Below are 18,265 nucleotides of genomic sequence, written 5' to 3' on the forward strand. Positions count from 1 at the left end.
TTTAATTACGTACCGTGGCTTTCTTCGAGAATTTAATTACGAGTGAAATTTCAATTTTTCAACGATGTAAATATTTGAAGCGCTCGGACCGCGATGTCGCGCTCGACCATCGTCCACCTCCGTGAACTAGGTCAGAGTATAACGGTTCAGTTTCCTCTTTTTTTTTCTTCTTCTTTTTTTGTTCTTCTTTCTTTCTTTTTTTTTTTTGTTCAATAGGCCAGAGCTCATTTTGTAAGAGCGATATACGTCTCCGCGATAGTTACGGTTCAATAAAGTATTCAGGTCTCTCCAAACGAGCTAATGCTTTATTTACACTTAGATACCACGCCGTTCGAGTGTAACCGGGATTTCTAGATTCCTCGTCGAACGATCTCTTTGGAGGGAGACTCGACGATGGAATTTCGTTGCCCTCTTTTCGGGCCACGGTCGGATCGAAGCCAATTGGACGCTCGAGGTCACGCCCCCTCCCCATTTCCGTTGCGTATCGCTCGCGAAACGCACCCGAGAGAGCGCGGGCGAGAGCGAGCGGTGGGGATAGGTTCTCGGTGACCTTGAGCGGCCGATTGCTCACGATCGTACCGTGGCGGTTGGCTCGTTTCATTGTTCGGATGGCCGAAGGACCATCTGACGGGTGTCGCAAGGAAATGATGTGTACCAGTCGTGTGTTTCTGTACGTCATACCATTTAATAATTACAATTTAAATTATATAATTATACGACCTTACGCGTACGGTGCTCTAGGTTACGTAGATGTAATAAGTAGGTATTTTAGTTAGACTATTACGTATATTACATGGAATGAAGTAACATTTGAGTTTGACGCTACACGAACGTAATACTTGAGCTTAATTTAAAGTGGAGAACGCATCCTTCGCACCTGACGAGTAATATAGCTTTTTTTTCGTTTACGTTTAAACCCCCGTGTATCTTTCCTCCTCGATCCTTCGATCCGGCGACGCGTGTTACGGACGCGAACGATGCAGTCGGCTCTGGAAACGAAGGCGAAGAAAGTCTTCCGCGAGAACTCGAAGATCGTGTATCCTTGACGACGGATTCTTTCCCTTAAAGAGCACGAAAAACCGAACTCTGCATTCATAGGTACGGAACGTGTTGTACGACACGCGGCGTTGAACAACGAAAAAAAAAAAAAATAATAATAATAATAATAATAATAACGAAACAAATAAAATACAATATTAACACTGGACCAAGTCATTAGCAACAGGCTCACTCTCAATAGAATAATAGCGGTAATATCAATAATTTCAATAATCATCGTAATAATATTAATAATAATAATTATAATCCTCACTATTCTTTTATTTAAATATCCCTATAGGGTACCAGGCGATAACGAAAGAGTTCCCGGTGTTGAGTTTTTGCTTCGATGCATCGACTTTACCACCCAATTACGTCGGATATCACATAAACATAATAATCGTGTTTCGCGTGGTCTCGTATACTTTTCCCTTACCGGTCGAGAGAGCGAGAACGAAAAAGAATTCGAGGAATCGGTCCGTTCGTTAACGCCTCGTACGATAATAACGTCATTCAATATTCGTGTTATCATATATTCAATAGCTATGTACAATTCAACATTAGCCTACTCTTACATCTCTCTTCCCGTCTTGTTCGCTTTCACCTTACATTTCTGACCTCTCTCTCACTCTAAATCTCGATAATATACTTTAGATCCCTGTATTCTTCCGAATTTGCTTCGCGTATTGCGCAAGTTCGCGACACCTTACTAAGCACGGAGCGACAGCTAGCTGCTTCTTTCTTTCTTTACTTTTTTCTTTTTTTTTTCTTCGTTAAGATTCCCGTATCGTAAAAGATAAACCAATTGACGCGCGCGTGCACGCGCCTCGCTCGCGAACGCCGCTATCTAAATTCATTTACAAACACCTGCCGTTTCGTTCGATTAGGTCGCCGAGAGATCCTTCGATTCCTCCTCCCCTTCCTCCTCCTCGTCCTCCTCCTCGTGACAGCTGTCCGTTTTTCGTCGGTTCGCTCGTTTGCTCGTATCGCACGCGGTGTTGCGTATCGTCGCGATGCGCAGTTGCGTGCGCGCAGCCAGACGGGAGGCGCATGCGCGGCCACGGACGAGTCCTCGCTCGCGGAGCACCGAGGTTCGTTGTATCTTCGCGCGGTTTTCGATCGGGAAGCTACACCTTTCCGTACAATTTTGGGACACGATCGTGCCTCTTAAGCGAACAAATCTCCGTGAACAACCACGCGACGAAAATACTCGACACTCTGCGTCGTTCTACATCGAATCGCGTTGCTCCGGCGAACTCGTACGCGCGATACACCGGTGAACGTTCGTCGCTCGTTTCGTTCGGTCGAAGGATGGTGAAACGTCGCGGTAAAATAATCGTTCGTGAAACTCTTCCGCGTACCGATCGTATCTCTGTCACGGTTCCCCGAAACGATCGACTCGACTAACGAAACGAGAGCCCCGATTCCGCCGCGCCAAGTGTCGATCTACAAGTACGGACCGTTCAGGAACAAAGCCGGTCGGCTGCCTCGGGGGGAACATGGATTACATTATTATATTTACAGAGAGCCGGCTGATTCCTCAGCTGCCCACCGTTTCCTTCTTAACGCCATACTACGGATCCGGTCCATTATACGTATCTATAACTCGGCTCTGTCACGCGAGGAAGTACAGAATGGAAAAAACGCTACACGTCGAGAAGAAAAAATGAAGAAGAGGAACGAAGAGAGAGGGTGTACTGCGTGTGAAATCGGAATACGTTTACCACGTACGGGGAGTGTAACATTTTTTTAATAGGTTTCGGGGGCGAAGTGACGCGTATACATACCCGATTAATTTGGCTTAATGCGTTACCACGCGGCAAAACGAGCGATTCGCGCGACGAATCGCGCCAGAACTCACGCTTACCGCTTTCGTCGTTTCGTTTCTTACTCCCTAGAAAATTACTACGCGCTTCGTCGGTGCTGTGAGTCGTTTCGAGAAGATGTGTGTACACTCTGTGTGTATGTGTGTGTACGTGTATACTCTCTGTGTGTATGTGTATACTCTCTCTGTTTGTATATATATATACTCCCCGTGTAAATGTATACTCTCTGTGTATGTGTATGTGTATGTGTGTGTCCTACGAGTATCGCGGAGCGTCGTTCTAACGGGACGTTTCAAAGATTCAGCAGCCTCTATCGAAAAACGGCAGAGAATAGATTCGAGTATTAATAGGCACCTTACGTACTACGAAGTAGAGACTTTAACGTGCACATAGAAACTACGCTTCATCGGGGTAGGCTGCGTCGGTTCGCGAGGTCGAGCCTACCCCCGATGAACGCGCTCTGAGAGACAGATCGAACGAGCGAAAGAAGAGGAAGTGGAAGAAGAAACAAGGTATAAGTACATCAGCGCATCGTCTGTCAACGTTTTTCGTTGGTTCGCAAGGGTAGGGGAGCGGGGACTGTGTATTCGTAGGAGAGGTCGGGACGGGGGCAGCAGGTCGTAGTTAGGTGGGAAGAGGACGGGTTGTGGTAGTGATTCAGAGATGCGAAACAGTGCGCAGCCAGGCAAGACGATTAATTAATTAGTCGTATCGAATTAATTAATCACTTAGACCGCGAATTTCTACGCCTTAAACTACTGATTCGGTTTTATCTCACCCGCTGAGGTGGCCTCTCGTCCGCGTTCAACACCGGTACTTCGTAATCTAGTCGCGGCGAGAGCCCCTCGGAGCGCGTCCAGTCCATTTAATCGGGCGCACGGCGTGCTTGCAGACAATTTTTGGCTTCCCTTCAACTTCGAATAGTCCCGTGACTGTACACGGACCGATGCCGACGGATCACCGGGGAAAGGGGGCAACGTTACGGTTCGCTCTGTTCAGTTCGGCGGTGTGTACGTAGAACGTTTCGAAATAACAACGAGGGTTCGAATCTGCACGGTCGGGGGATCGCGCGGGTCACTTGGAAAAACGCGCGCAATCCGAGAGAAAAGATGTCGCTCGGAGGCGACAAGACTGCTCGTAAAAGAAAAAAGTCTCGGAAACACGGGACGCGTCCACGGACGAAAAAAGAAGAAGGAATAAAAAAAAAAGAATACCCTCTCGTCCCTCGCAACGTGTATTCCTCCCATCGGAGGGTATACCTCCGCGCGAGGCAAAAAGGCAGAAAAGAGAAGTAGAAATTCCGCTTGACGAGTGACAATCCGTCTAGGCATCGGTGGCCTGTGTCAGACCCCGTCGGGTCTCACCACGTGTCCTACTGGAAGCGAAGTGTCCCGGCCCGGCGGGTCACGCGTGACGTCGGTGACCCAACCGGCCCGAAAGCGGAAAAAAGCCTTTTAGAAGTTCTGCTCGCCGTACATCCCGGGGAACCGGACAGCGTGTGCTCCGAGCTCGGCGGGCGAGAACTCGTCCTATGTGGCCAAGTGAGCGAACTGGCCTGGGTGGGGCGCGAACTGGTAAGGGTGGCCGTACGGCGACATGTGGTACGGTACAATGTTCATGCTCGCCATCTTGTGCTCCTTTTTCCACTTCATCCGCCGATTCTGGAACCAGATCTTTATCTGACGTTCCGTCAGGCAGAGGGCATGGGCGATCTCGATACGACGCCGCCTCGTCAGGTAGCGGTTGAAGTGGAACTCCTTCTCCAGCTCCAGGGTCTGGTACCTGGTGTACGACGTCCTCTGTCGTTTCGTCTCGCCGTTCGCGTTCACCGTGCCTGAAAAATCAAATCGATCCGTTAATCGAACGCGATCTTTCAACGTTTCAAACTCCGAATGGACACTAGGGTCTACGATCGGTCGATCGCGTGCGGTAAACGCCTATGGGCGTTCGGTGTGTACGCACGTTGAATGCAAGAAACGATCTACCGCACAGAGGGGACGCTTTGCGTCGAAATCCGTTTTTCCGGGTGACTTTGCAAACAATCGAATAACGATCTACTTTGCTCCTGTTGTAAATACGTAACAGAGAGTATAAGAAACACTCGGGTAATTAGACTTTGTAAATCGAGGACAATTTGGCGGATGTAGGAACCAGAGCACAATGTCTACTCTATTCTGTTAATACGCGGTATTGTTTCGTCAGTCGCTTTTAAGTCGCGAGAAAGTAAACACGTATATTCAAAGTTGTAGAATGGTTGATGAAAGGTGCTTGGACGAAAAACGAAAGCTACGCGAAGTTTTTTTTCTGTCAAAGTTTGGAAATCGTGAACAAAATTTCAAAATTGGATCAATTCAATATATATCGTTAAAAGTATTAGACAGAAGCCCTTCGCAACGAGAGTCGTGACCTCGATGATTGTGACACGCGTCATCGAAACTTAAATCGCGAAACGAAGGATCAAGAGACGAATGGCTCGAGTAAACTCGAAGCTGGACGACTCTCGAGGACGACGATACGTTTGGAAATCTCTAACGACTATATTCGTTTTTCCCATCGAGAACGGCGCCAAGCGACGATTCCCATTTTTCCGCCGCGCTAATAGAGGCCGTGGATGTAACGATTTATCGTACGATGAGTAACACCGATAGTCGTAATCCTGCGACAGGTTGTGCAACAACCCCCACGCGCTTTACAGTTATCGTTCGAACGTTCGTATCGACCAAAAGCGCGTAACTTATCGTATGATAAATCGTCACCGTCCGAGGCCCTTATAACCAACCTCTCCGCGCGTCAGTTTACACGAGAGTACACGAAGACCGCTACTATTCACTTCTGTCGTTCCTTATACCGATTTTATGTATATCTCCCCCACCCTGACCGTTTTTTTCTTTACCCCGTTCCGTTATATTTCTTATTCTATACTTTGTACCGAAGGATTCTCCCATTAATAATGGTAATAATAACGACCCAACCCGGACCAGAAGTGTATAACTTGTCGTGTGATAAATCGTTACGTCCGGGGCCCCTATAACTAGCCACTCCGCGCGTCAATTTACACCAACGTACACGTAGCCTACCACTATTTACTTTTCCGTGTACTCCTTTTACCCGTAATATCTCTCTCGCCGCTTATTTCTCATTTACTTCGTTTCGTATTTTTCCGGTTACTATTTTCTTCCCCGTTAAAAGGAAACTCCCTCCGATTAACGATAACAATACGCAACAACGAACGGGAGCGAGTATCCGACGAGTATCGGTCTCGGAGCAATGTTAAATCGAATTCCGTTCGATCCGGTGCAACGATTCAACCTTCGCGTTTCAACGTGTCCGACCGGTGTTACCGAATTGATTGGACGCGTGTTGCAACGTTAATCGAGGGTACTGGGGAAAAAAATCGACGGAACCGCGCGCACGTTCGTGTACGGTCGGAAGGTATCGCGATACACCGCGTAAGCTCGTATCGTGGGAGCGGAGTGGGGATAAGAGGGTTAGAGGTGGGGAGGGGGACAAAAGGGGACGCTCAAAGGCGCGCTTAGCGGCATAATAGCGGGGGCCCGGGCGTGTAACGCTCCGCGAGTTCGTTAATTATTTCAACGAGTCGCGAGTTAATGCATCGGCCGTTGCTACTGGATCGCGAACTGGTCACTTGGCAGCTGTTTTACCTATTTGCTCAGCACGCCCGTGCCATAAATAATTTTGCAACGCTGTTATTACGATACTCCGCCTATTACACCTATCTCCTCCGCGTTCGCGAACGCTCGCGACTATCTGGTAATGAATGGCTCCGGGTACGAGCATCGGAGAAACCTCGAGGCCGGCTTTAAATACCAATAACCTGTTACTTCTCTGCTTATCCAGCACCGCGCCGCGCCGCGACCAGCACGCGGATAAATACTCTGATTCAGTCGCGGGACCTTAATATTCCAATTGCGTGATACACGAGATTTAATGCCACAGTTTTGCGCGTAGAAGCCGAGAATTACATAACGAAGGAGGCAATTATCCGTAAACGAATGCCTTCGATCGTATATATCCCGCGTAAGGTGGCCGGCCGGTTAAAGGTGGCACGATCCGCGGTATATTTTCTTTATTACGAATCGCGTTACAAAGTCACCGCTGCGCTCGGCAATTTGTATCCTGTCTATTCGGTTTTCTGGACGGGTGCCGTGTAATAACCATAAAACGCATCACGTTAGCGCGGTACGAAACGACGCGCGACCGTGTCAGGTCGCTTCGGGGTGAAGCCACCGATTACGAAGCGACACCGGGAAGAATGAAAAATCTCGCCGTGGAGGAAACTTTAATCGCGGGAACGATTCCCATACGTGGAATCGTAACCGGTGAAAGTGTTGGCGGCGGTAGCCGGGAATGGACAGGAACGTTATCATCGAGGTTTCATCTATGTAACGGGTGAATTACAGTTTCCTGTAAGTAAGACGAATGCTCATGGTTATTCGATGCGTAGCAGATAATGAATCAACTTCAGGCGCCGGAAGAAAAAAAAATGAAACAAATAAATACCGCCCCGATATATTACTTTCGATGTTTCCCAGTTTACGCTGGATCCATCGCGGTACACGAGGCTCCGGGCGAACGAATTAATTCGAGAACGAGAATCCTTGCACGAGTTGGAATATTCAAACCGGTACACACGAACGCAACGAACGAGAGTTTAATCCTGACTGACAAATCTTTAACTTTGTCTTCTGAAATATCCTAGAGTGGAAACACGCGAGTCTCGAGCCGAGTCTCGTCTCCGGTTCTGTAATTTCTGTTGAACGCGGTGAGTTATCGAACGTTTTGGATCATCGATCGAGGCAGGTGCGAGTCGAGACGGAGTCGCGCCTCCAGGGCGATCGTAGATCCATGTCAATGCGGATATTAAAGAGTCGGCTCATTTACAGCAATAATGAATACGCTATTAATAGCATCGCGAGAGGGAGAGCCGAGCGTGGATCGTTCAGGGAGTGCGATGCGGCAGCAAGAACTGCAACAGTCGCGTGTGCGAAAAACAAACTTTCCAGATGGGCGAGAAAGCATGAAAAACATAAACACGACGTAAGAAAACACCGCCGACTGGAAACATCGCGAACGTAAAGTACGTTTCAAAGGTTCACTGTTGGTCAGAGCAGATGGTAGAAGATCGGGACTAATTGGTGGAATCGGATTGGGTAAGAAAGAATCCTTGTTGCAGCGTGATCCTTTGTAACGGAAGAGACCAGAAGAGATTGGATCGTCACGGTCTACACAGTTAGGTGGATACGATCGAAAAATAAGAACCGAGTACTTTCGATAAGCAGAAGATCGGGACCGATGAAATCTTGCAGAGAGAGTTTTACCAGACGAACGAGTTTCGTTCCTATTAAAATCGATCGATCGTGATTGGAATGATTTTAAATCCATCGAGTACGATAGTTGCAGGTTAGAAATTGCAATTTTGCGGTAGATATCGTACACTTTGGATCTACGGAAAGAAGAACTCAATGATTTAAGGTGGGACGATCGAGGTGGTCGTACCGAAGACTTCGATTGTCTTCTTTGTTGCATTATAGCGAGGAAAGTAAGTCATTGTTTCTCAATTGGCCGCTTAGATGTGGACAGAAACATTTACGATAGACTACAATAGTATTCGAAAACTCGGTTCTCCGTTGACCTAAATTCTCCATAGCCTATCTCGAAGGGAAATATTTCGAGAAAATTCTATTGTTCGTTCGATCGCGTTAACCTAACCTCTCCGTCCACTATCCAAATAAAAGGTACTCGAACAGAATTAAAACATTCGGATCTTTATTGAACCAAATCCTCCGTGTTATATCTCAAGGGAAAATATTCTGAGAAAATACAAAAATTCGGTTATTCGTTCGATCTCGTTGACCTAACCTCTTTGTCCACCATCCAAACGAAAGGTACTCGAACAGAATTAAAACATTCGGATCTTTATTGAACCAAATCCTCCGTGTTATATCTCAAGGGGAAATATTCGGAGAAAATTAAAAAAAACGATTATTCGTTCGATCGCGTTGATCTAACCTCTCTGTCCACCATCCAAACGAAAGGTACTCGAACAGAATTAAAACATTCGGATCTTTATTGAACCAAATCCTCCGTGTTGTATCTCAAGGGAAAGTATTCGGAGAAAATACAAAAATTCGATTATTCGTTCCATCGCGTTGACCTAACCTCTCTGTCCACCATCCAAACGAAAGGTACTCGAACAGAATTAAAACATTCGGATCTTTATTGAACCAAATCCTCCGTGTTGTATCTCAAGGGAAAGTATTCGGAGAAAATACAAAAATTCGATTATTCGTTCCATCGCGTTGACCTAACCTCTCTGTCCACCATCCAAACGAAAGGTACTCGAACAGAATTAAAACATTCGGATCTTTATTGAACCAAATCCTCCGTGTTGTATCTCAAGGGAAAGTATTCGGAGAAAATACAAAAATTCGATTATTCGTTCAATCGCGTTGACCTAACCTCTCCGTTCACCATCCAAACGAAAGGTACGCAAAATGGACGAAAAAATTCGGTTCTTCGTTCGACCAAGTTAACCGTTTGCTCCATCCACTGTCCCGAGGTAGATACGGAACGAGCGTAAAAATTCGTTCGCGACGGGGAAAGCTCCGGGAAGGGTTTTCGAGCTTTCGCGTTGTTCGTGGCGAGCTTTCACCGCGGCGGTGGCGAGGTGTCCAGCGAAGCTTAATGACCGGAGCCCTTCGAGCACCGCGTTATCGCTTTCCTCCCGATGTAGCACGTCCCCGGCTTGACTTTTTAATAAATAGTGACCCCGCTGTCTGGCCGCGCGGCTCGCTCGTGGTTGCATCTCGTTTATCCGGCACAGCTAGCCATTTTGTAACGGACAAACAGACGTCCAGTTTCTGGCCTGGCTCGTTATCCTCCTCGCCCAATCACTCGTAATTTCCCTATTTGATTATCGTGATATAATGTACGGTCTATCTCCTCGTCGAGCTTGTCCTGAGCTCGTTTCTTCGTTACTCGTACTGCACTAGTCTTGGCTGAACACGACACAGATGGATCCCTTGTTTCAGTTGTCTCGTCTTCGAAACAATATTCTATTAATGTTTATCTAGTTACCAATCGCGTATATCTATCTTAATCAACCGTAGGTCCAAGTTTCGTGTCTTCATCTTCTAAACGTACACTGATGTGATTCTCATTCGTGCGATGTACGAAATCCCTTATACACGATCGTTTCAATCCTTTATACTTCGTTTAAATATATTATCGATTCATTTTATTACAACTTTTTGTAAAGATATCAGCTTGTTTTAATCTGTCTATTATTTACCATAATTATTTTCACATCTTTTCCTTTTGAATATCGATTATTTAATCTGAAAGGTGATTCTTCCCCATTGGGAGAATATGGTTCTTAGCATTGATCTAAAAACATTAGATTAGGTTTCAATAGCAATTTTAGCTGCATCTCGCTCTTTCCACGCTTGTGTATATTAATTTCTGTAAAATTTACCTATATATGCTTTATGCACTTCTGAGTGTGCGTACCAAAATAAATTAATATAATAACACGCCCACTCAAAGGTACATAGAAATATATCTATAAATTCCACCTAAATTATAATGTTATAACCATGCATATAATAATTATTATTGCTATGATCGCATTTGTAATATAATAATAATAATTATACGAGAGTCGAATACGCGAACATAGTCGGCACGCGTAACCAAGGTCTGTGAACGGGGCCCGGGGGATCGAGGGTGGCCGATCGTCCTCCCGCATCCTCTCTGTGGATCCTTTCTGGTGATTAATTGCTATTCGTGTCCCGCTGACGTCGATACAACCTATGGCGCGCCGCGGAGACAATCTGGACTCTCGTTCCTAGCGATGGTCACTCGGCTCTTTCTCCCGCGAGTTTTCAAGCAATCTAATGGTATAGTCGATGGAAGAAGTAACAGCGAGGTGTTCGAGACACGTTCGAGTGATTTAATCGAGCACAAGTCGTCACACGTGTCGAAATTATCAATGGTACACTCGTATATGCGTCGTGGAATTTTTGCATACTTTCAGGGACAAATTTTTGCTCCAATAAGAACAACACCAAACTGCATCGTATTACGTAACGCGTGTCAATCGAGGACTTCGAAGTACCGAGTTAGCGCCACATGTTTTGGCCGCTCGTAGCCACTAAGGTTGAATCCAACTGCAGAGTCCATGTACCGTATCACTCTTTCTTTGTCTCTCGAATAATAATACAACGATACTGTACCAGAGACCACACACGCAAAGATTTGTCCTCCTACAAGTAGTACTTTGAGTTGCAACAATACTCGTACGACAGGTTCACTCGCTTTCCAATCGCTCTTCGAACCGTTGTAAAAATTATTCTTCGACAGCTCGCATTACCGCGACCCGTACAAGGGAATGAGTAACTTTGCGACGTCACTTCCACTCGTGAGAGTAGCATCGATGGGTCAGAATATTCGAGTTGCAAGAATACTTGTGCAAGTTGACTCGCTTTCCAATTGCTACTCAAATTGTCGTGAGAATTATTCTTCGAGAGCTCGTTACTATGATCTCTACGAGAAAATGAGTAGCTTTGTGACGTCAATTCCACTCGTGAGAGTAGCATCGACCGTTCAGAGTATTCGAGTTGCAATAATACTTGTAAAAGTTGACTCGCTTTCCAATTGCTACTCAAATTGTCGTAAAAATTATTCTTCGAAAGCTTGTTACTATGACCTCTACGAGAAAATGAGTAGCTTTGTGACGTCAATTCCACTCGTCAGAGTAGCGTCAGAATATTTGAGTTGCAACAATACTTGTACAAGTTTACTTGCTTTCCAATCGTTTTTCAAACCATCGTGAAAGCTCGTTACTATGACTTCTACGAGAAAATGAGTAGCTTTGTGATGCCACTTCTACTCGTGAGAGTAGCATTGATCTGTCAGAGTATTCGAGTTACAACAATACTTATTCTTTCCAATCGTTTTTCGAACCACCGTAAAAATTATTCTTCGAAAGCTCGTTATCCTGACCTCTACGAGAAAATGAGTAGCTTTGTGACGCCACTTCCACTCGTGAGAGTAGCATTGATCTGTCAGAGTATTCGAGTTGCAACAATACTAGTGCTTTCCAATCGTTTTTCGAACCATCGTAAAAATTATTCTTCGAAAACTCGTTACTATGACTTCTACGAGAAAATGAGTAGCTTCGTGACGCCACTTCCACTCGTGAGAGTAACATCGACCAGTCGAGTATTCCAGTTGCAACAATACTAGTGCTTTTAAATCGTTTTTCGAACCATCGTAAAAAATATTCTTCGAAAGCTCGTTACTATGACTTCTACGTGAAAATGAGTAGCCTTGTGACGCCACTTCTACTCGTGAGAGTAGCATCGACCGATCAGAGTATTCCAATTGCACCAATACTCGCACGTCAACTTGACTCGCTTTCCAATTGCTCTTCGAACAGTCCTGAAAATTATTCATCGAGAGCTTCTTCGCGTCACCGTGACCCGCACGAGAGAACGAGTAACTTCGTGACGTCATTTCCACTCGTGGGAGTAGCATCGACCGATCAGAGTATTCGGCGCCAACCTTGGCGAATCGGGAAAAACGCTCCGTGGCCGTCTTCGAACTTCCGACAACCTCGCCACTTGCCGTTATTTAAAATAGCGAACCCGTCGAGTGTATTCGCGTGTACGTGTACGGATAAAAACGGCTTGAAAACGGAGCCAGAAGACGAATAGCAAAAAATCGCGGCGTGTCAATCCGAAAAGGAGTCGCACTTCATCGCGGGGATCGCGAACACGGATCAAACTATTAGTATGAACCCCAGCGCCGCTAGGGTATGTCATCGGGAAGGACAACGCGCGCGGATGCTTTTTCTAAATCCTCTCCGATGATTAATGGCTAGCCGCGCGCGCGTTTCGTCGACGTCGCATCGGGCCACGGCTGAAAGAATGCCACGACCAAGGATTCGCATCAACAAAGCCCCGGGACCGGGCGTTCGCGCGCAACCGAGTGCCGCCTTTTGAATAATCTGAATGCGCTCGCGGATCCGTATTCGACGCGAGCCACGAACAAAGCGTACGCGGATAATGATCCATTATCAGCCGGTGATAAAGATAGCCGCGTACCGACCGTGATATTCCGTGACTCGAATGCGTGCCCGGGCTGAAATTTCTTTCTTCCGAGGCCTGGGCCCCCCGATGATTAATCGCTGTCCGTGTCTTGTCAACGTCGATGCACCGGGCTGCACGGAAGAATGCAGGCCCAGTGAAAGTCGAGGTGTGCATCGTTGTTTCTCGCTATCGACGTTCGATGTGTCTTCTTTTCTTTTTTTTTTCTTTTTCTCTCCCCCGTTTTTCTTCTCTTTGGAGGGGATTTCGGATATACGATTCCTCCCGTTGCTTCGCTCGGTTCGGTACCACCGGAAGATTAATACCGTGGCGCTACCGTCTCTCGACTCGGGTCGGGGCCGACTCCATTGGTCGCTCAAGGTCGTTCGTCGTTCACACCTTCGGAGCACTTTGATGTTTAAACGAGACAACTTTTTACGGATGTATTCACGTTCTATTGGGGATAATATTGTTATTTATCGATCGAAGAACAATGCAAGTTGGAAAATTATATTTCGAGATGATTGAGAAAAGAATTGTTCGCTCGTTGAACTTGCGACTATTTAAATAATGTGTAGGGTACTTGTGCGGTGTTCTGCACATCTTAACATTAGTTCTATGCATTTTAAGCGAGTTTAGTTTTGAAAAATCTAAATTACGTAGGGTAGATTTATAGAAAAGGTATGTAACGAACCGATCGAACTCGATGCTTCATTTTTTCCAAAAAGGATACTTGAGAACGCTCGTGTATCCGTACAGATTATTTACAATGTGCAATTTTTATCGCACTATATCGGTGTACTTTTAACTCGATAGAGTTTCATTTTTAACGAATCGACAGAAATAGAAAAACTTCGTTTTTATCGAGATCGAAGTATACTCCGATTTCTACTTTCACCCGATTGCTACTTTTGCAACCCTTTCGAGGTGTCTCCCTGTTTGGAAGCTTATGCTAACAGATTTGTGAAGTGGGTCACCCGCGTGTGACGCGGGTAGAGATTACAGAACCGAGAGATATAACGCAAAGGGGGTTAATCGAACGGAATGGCGGGGATGGCTATCCGGTGACCTTGAGCGGTCATTTTATCGCACCTCGGTTACAGTTCTCGATGAAAACGAGAATAGAGTAAAAACTCACCGGTCGATTTTCTCTTCTCTGAATCTTGAAACGTTCGAAGAATTTTACGTTCGGTATTCGGGAAACTCGACCGCAAATATTCATACTCGACAACGTTAACGACCGTCGACGTGATTCATACACTATTTCATACCGAGCTAATCGATTTCTTACAATCTTTAAACCGGTTCGCTCGATCGAAATACACCCGAAACGTACAATTTAAGCAATCGTTTATCACGTACCGTGTGTTCCATTTTATGTAAATTTTCAACGGAAAATCGAATCCAACAAGACTCGTTCTCAAGTTACTTTCCCAAACTTTTCGATCCCCCGTCGAACAATCTCTACCTATCGTCTATCTCGTTTCAAGGATCGAACTCCGGGCGAAGGTTAGTTCTCGCGAATTTCGGTACGGTCGCGAAACCCGCTCGAAATCCCCGCTCAGGCCGAAAATAGTCGCCACCCCCGTCGCTCCACACAATCGAGGCTTCCGTCGTGCCGAGATAAACACGCGGAGATCATTTTATTCCACGAGACGCTCACCGAAGCGTAACCGAAAGACGCACGAGAATAGGCCGGTTTCCCTCGGTTGATATTTTTTTTCCCACCGTGCGTCCCGAGACCACCGAAAATAACCCGAGAGAATCGGTGCCTCGTACGGAATCACCACGATAATTAAAGTATCGCGGGGCCCCGGGTCACGACCGTTATCGCGAAATTCCCTCCGCGAAATCAGATCGCGCGTAAGATCGGTTCAACGTGCGCGTGGCCGGGCTGCGATCAACGATACTTTTTCACCCGGCCAGGAAGAAGATATTACCGGTAATTAGGGGAAAGCTGGCTCGCGCGAATCGCCGCGGAACAACGTTTTATTAGCCATTTGTTACGCGTCACGCGCGTTACTATTTCAAGTCAGATGAGATCTCGCGGGAGAAAAAGAATCAACAACGAGCAATTAATCTCGTCCTGCGTATTACAAACGCGCGCTGAGTAACGCGCAACGTTGCGCGTATACCGTTGCGCTCCTTCGCGAATTAACGTTTCCGCTCGGTGTTTCTTTTTTTTTCGCAAAGGGAATCGCGAGACGCGGGTAACCCGTGGAAGCTTTTTCGGACGGAATGGTTGTCTACGTGCCACGTGGCCACCTGTGGAAAAACGGTTGACGGTGGTTGACGGTGTTATCGCATCTTTGCAATTAGAAATGGGCGACTCTTAACGCGTTGCGTCATTCGATAAAGAAAACCCGTGATTCGCGCGCGCGTCTCTTCGAAGACGCGTATCGACGCGTCTGGTCGTCGTGACGCACGATTCGCGTGGACATTTTGCAAAGTACCTCCTCCCCGGGTAAACAGTTCGACGATTACCATCCATCGAAAGACTACTGAATTATACATGAATTATGAAACGTCTGCGTTTACGTGCGTTTCTATCGGCGTGTGTGTCGCTTCTCTGGTAGTTTCCCAATTGACCCCGAGCGGATAGAAAATTGTTCGCATTCCAGAAACTCGTTTTACGTAATTCGGACAAAGGTGTGCTCTACACGCCGCTACGAAAATCATTATTTCTCATCGAGTTTCACTTTCCCCCGTTGGTACGGTTCAACGTAACTAGAAATAGAAGAGAGTGACCCCCCTCCGTTTGCCCGCGATAGGGGGTCTTGTTTAGCCACTTTAATTGCGTTTTGAGGCGTTCCAATCCGCGCTCGTCGACCATTTTATAACAAAATATACCGACTGTCAACAGCGGCCACGGTCTTACAAATAAGAGCAGCTGCGAGCATTCGCCTCGTTCCCCTTTGTGCTACGGTCCGCGGCCGAGAAACTTGCCACGAGGAAAAGAAGAACGAAGAGAATGGCAATAAAACTATGCTCGCCGTATCAACATACACGCAATCGTGCAATAACAAAGACGGATTCCTTGCGCTCGTGTTGCTGTCCAATTGTTGCTAGAAACATCCTACGTGGACCGTACACGGGACCAATAACGATCGAGCCTTCCTTGGACACGTGGTACCGGACAACGATAAGAGACTTTCAGTCGTCGTGGCGATTGCATATCTAGGACGCGTCGCTAAGGTTAAGTTATAATTATTGGACAAAATATTGCGATGGGATAAACAAAGGTCGTTGAGTTAAAGTAAAAAGTAAATTGTGAATGTTTAACACGAGTTAGTTGGAATTCTTAGTTGATGGATTTGTAGCAATATGCTCGAAATATAAAAATCCCTCGCAAGATTGACCAAAATGTCAACGCTATCGTTGTACACGATATATGCCTTAACTCGGTCCCGAGCGACGGACAGAACTTTACGGTATCGTATAGAAGATATTCTTTGTAGAGTTGTACAATGTGTCTGTTTAGAAATATTTTATAAAAAGGTGTCCATGGAAGCTAGCGAAGAAATTTCATAGCTTGATAATAATCTTCTATTTTTCGTTTAAGCTTCAAGGTTATGTATGTCGCGTTAACCTACGTGAAGTTAAATTCGTTAAGAGCAACAACTGGAAAGCAACGTTAATGACACCTTAGTGTCATCGAGAGCTATCAAAGGAATCCCACCACCTAATAATAATCCTCTATATGTATTTATCCGAGTTTCAAGATTTTTTACGTCAATTCAATCTCCACAAAGTTAAATTCGTTAAGAGCAACAACTAGAAAGCAACGTTAATGGCACCTTCGTGTTCTTGAGAGCTATCAAAGGAATCTCACAACCTAACAATAACCCTCTACACGTATTTACTCGAGTTTCAAGATTTTTCACGTCAATACAAACTCCAAAAAGTTAAATTCGTTAAGAGCAACAACTAGAAAGCAACGTTAATGACACCTTAGTGTCCTCGAGAGCTATCAAAGGAATCTCATGACCTAACAATAACCTTCTACACGCATTTATTCGAGTTTCAAGATTTTTCACATCAATTAAAACTCCGCAAAGTGAAATTCGTTAAGAGCAACAACCGAAAACCAACGAGAACGACGCCCTGGTGTCCACGGAAGCCACGAAAGGAATCTCACGACCCAACAATAACCCTCTACACGTATTTACTCAAGTTTCAAGATTTTTCACGTCAATTGAAACTCCGCAAAGTTAAATTCGTTAAGTGCAACAAGAACGACGCCCTGGTGTCCACGGAAGCCACGAAAGAAATCTCACGACCCTAATAATAATCCTCTATCTTTATTCGAGCTTTATTTACCAGGGTCGGGAGGGACGAGCAAAAATGTTTGACATCCACGGAACGGCAGAAAGAGGGAAGGAGAGCGACAGGGTCATCGAGTCGCATAGCTGTCGGTGCTGGGAAGACACCGAGGCGACCGTTGGAGAATGAAGGACTGCGCTAAGCGCAGGGCCGTGTCGTGTCAGGCATCTCGGTGTCACCTCGTGTCGTCTAGCGTTTTCGTGGCTCGCTCTTAATAGAACGGGCCACTCGCGCGAGCACCGCCGTGGTGTATTCGTACAGAGAGGCCTGCACCGTACGTGTCACTGGCTGCCACTCGACGAGACCGTTTCTGACCAGGCTGACTGACAGACCGGCTGGCTGAGGCTGACTAACGCGTGACCGGGATAACCTCGCGCGACCCCGCTCGATCGGTTTTCATGGCGTTTCTGACGCGATTAGGGGGCGGGACTGGGAGCTCGTTCGAGATCACGGGCCCCGGACTCCATACCCAAGTACCTGCATCCGTTGGGTCTTGGTTTCGGCTCGATCTTTCGGCACAGTTGGCAACTACCCACATCCCAGAGTTTGCTCGGCTAACAACGCCCGTAGGCTCGCTCGAATCTCCGCGATAGAGGATCCATGAACCCCGAAAGGGTTCAAGAACGAGACGAAACTCCAGCAGTCTGTCCCTGACCAATCCGTGACCAAATATCTTCGTGAAACATGGCACCCAAATTGATATCGTAGTTAGGACGTTCGTCGCTCACGACGTCCCAACAATGGGTCTTCTGACGCGTAATCGGGTCAGGGACACCTGAACGGAAACTTTCTAGATCTAGGTGGGTAGCAGTGAAAGTAGCAAGTTCGCGAACAACGATCGTTCCCGATGAATTTTCAGAAGTGGTCGCAAACGACAGACAAGTGTTCGCGAAGGGAATATTTTCGGTGTCTCGAAATCGATTAGGATCCGTGGTAAGGACAGTTCCGAGAACGCAATTGTATCCAGCG

General features: G+C 46.4%; 1 protein-coding gene across 1 annotated transcript in view; it reads right to left on the reverse strand.

The window, feature by feature from the left end:
• Window positions 1-471: 471 nt before the first annotated feature.
• The window catches only part of LOC143144393 (uncharacterized), a 62,494-nt gene continuing 44,700 nt past the window's right edge, over window positions 472-18,265 (reverse strand). The window contains exon 2 of the mRNA XM_076306744.1: window positions 472-4,698. Within this exon, the coding sequence (XP_076162859.1) occupies window positions 4,394-4,698 (305 nt within the window). The 3' untranslated portion in view covers window positions 472-4,393. The remainder of the gene's footprint in view (window positions 4,699-18,265) is intronic.

Source organism: Ptiloglossa arizonensis, chromosome 3 (genome assembly GCF_051014685.1).
Source record: "Ptiloglossa arizonensis isolate GNS036 chromosome 3, iyPtiAriz1_principal, whole genome shotgun sequence".
Taxonomy (NCBI): domain Eukaryota; kingdom Metazoa; phylum Arthropoda; class Insecta; order Hymenoptera; family Colletidae; genus Ptiloglossa; species Ptiloglossa arizonensis.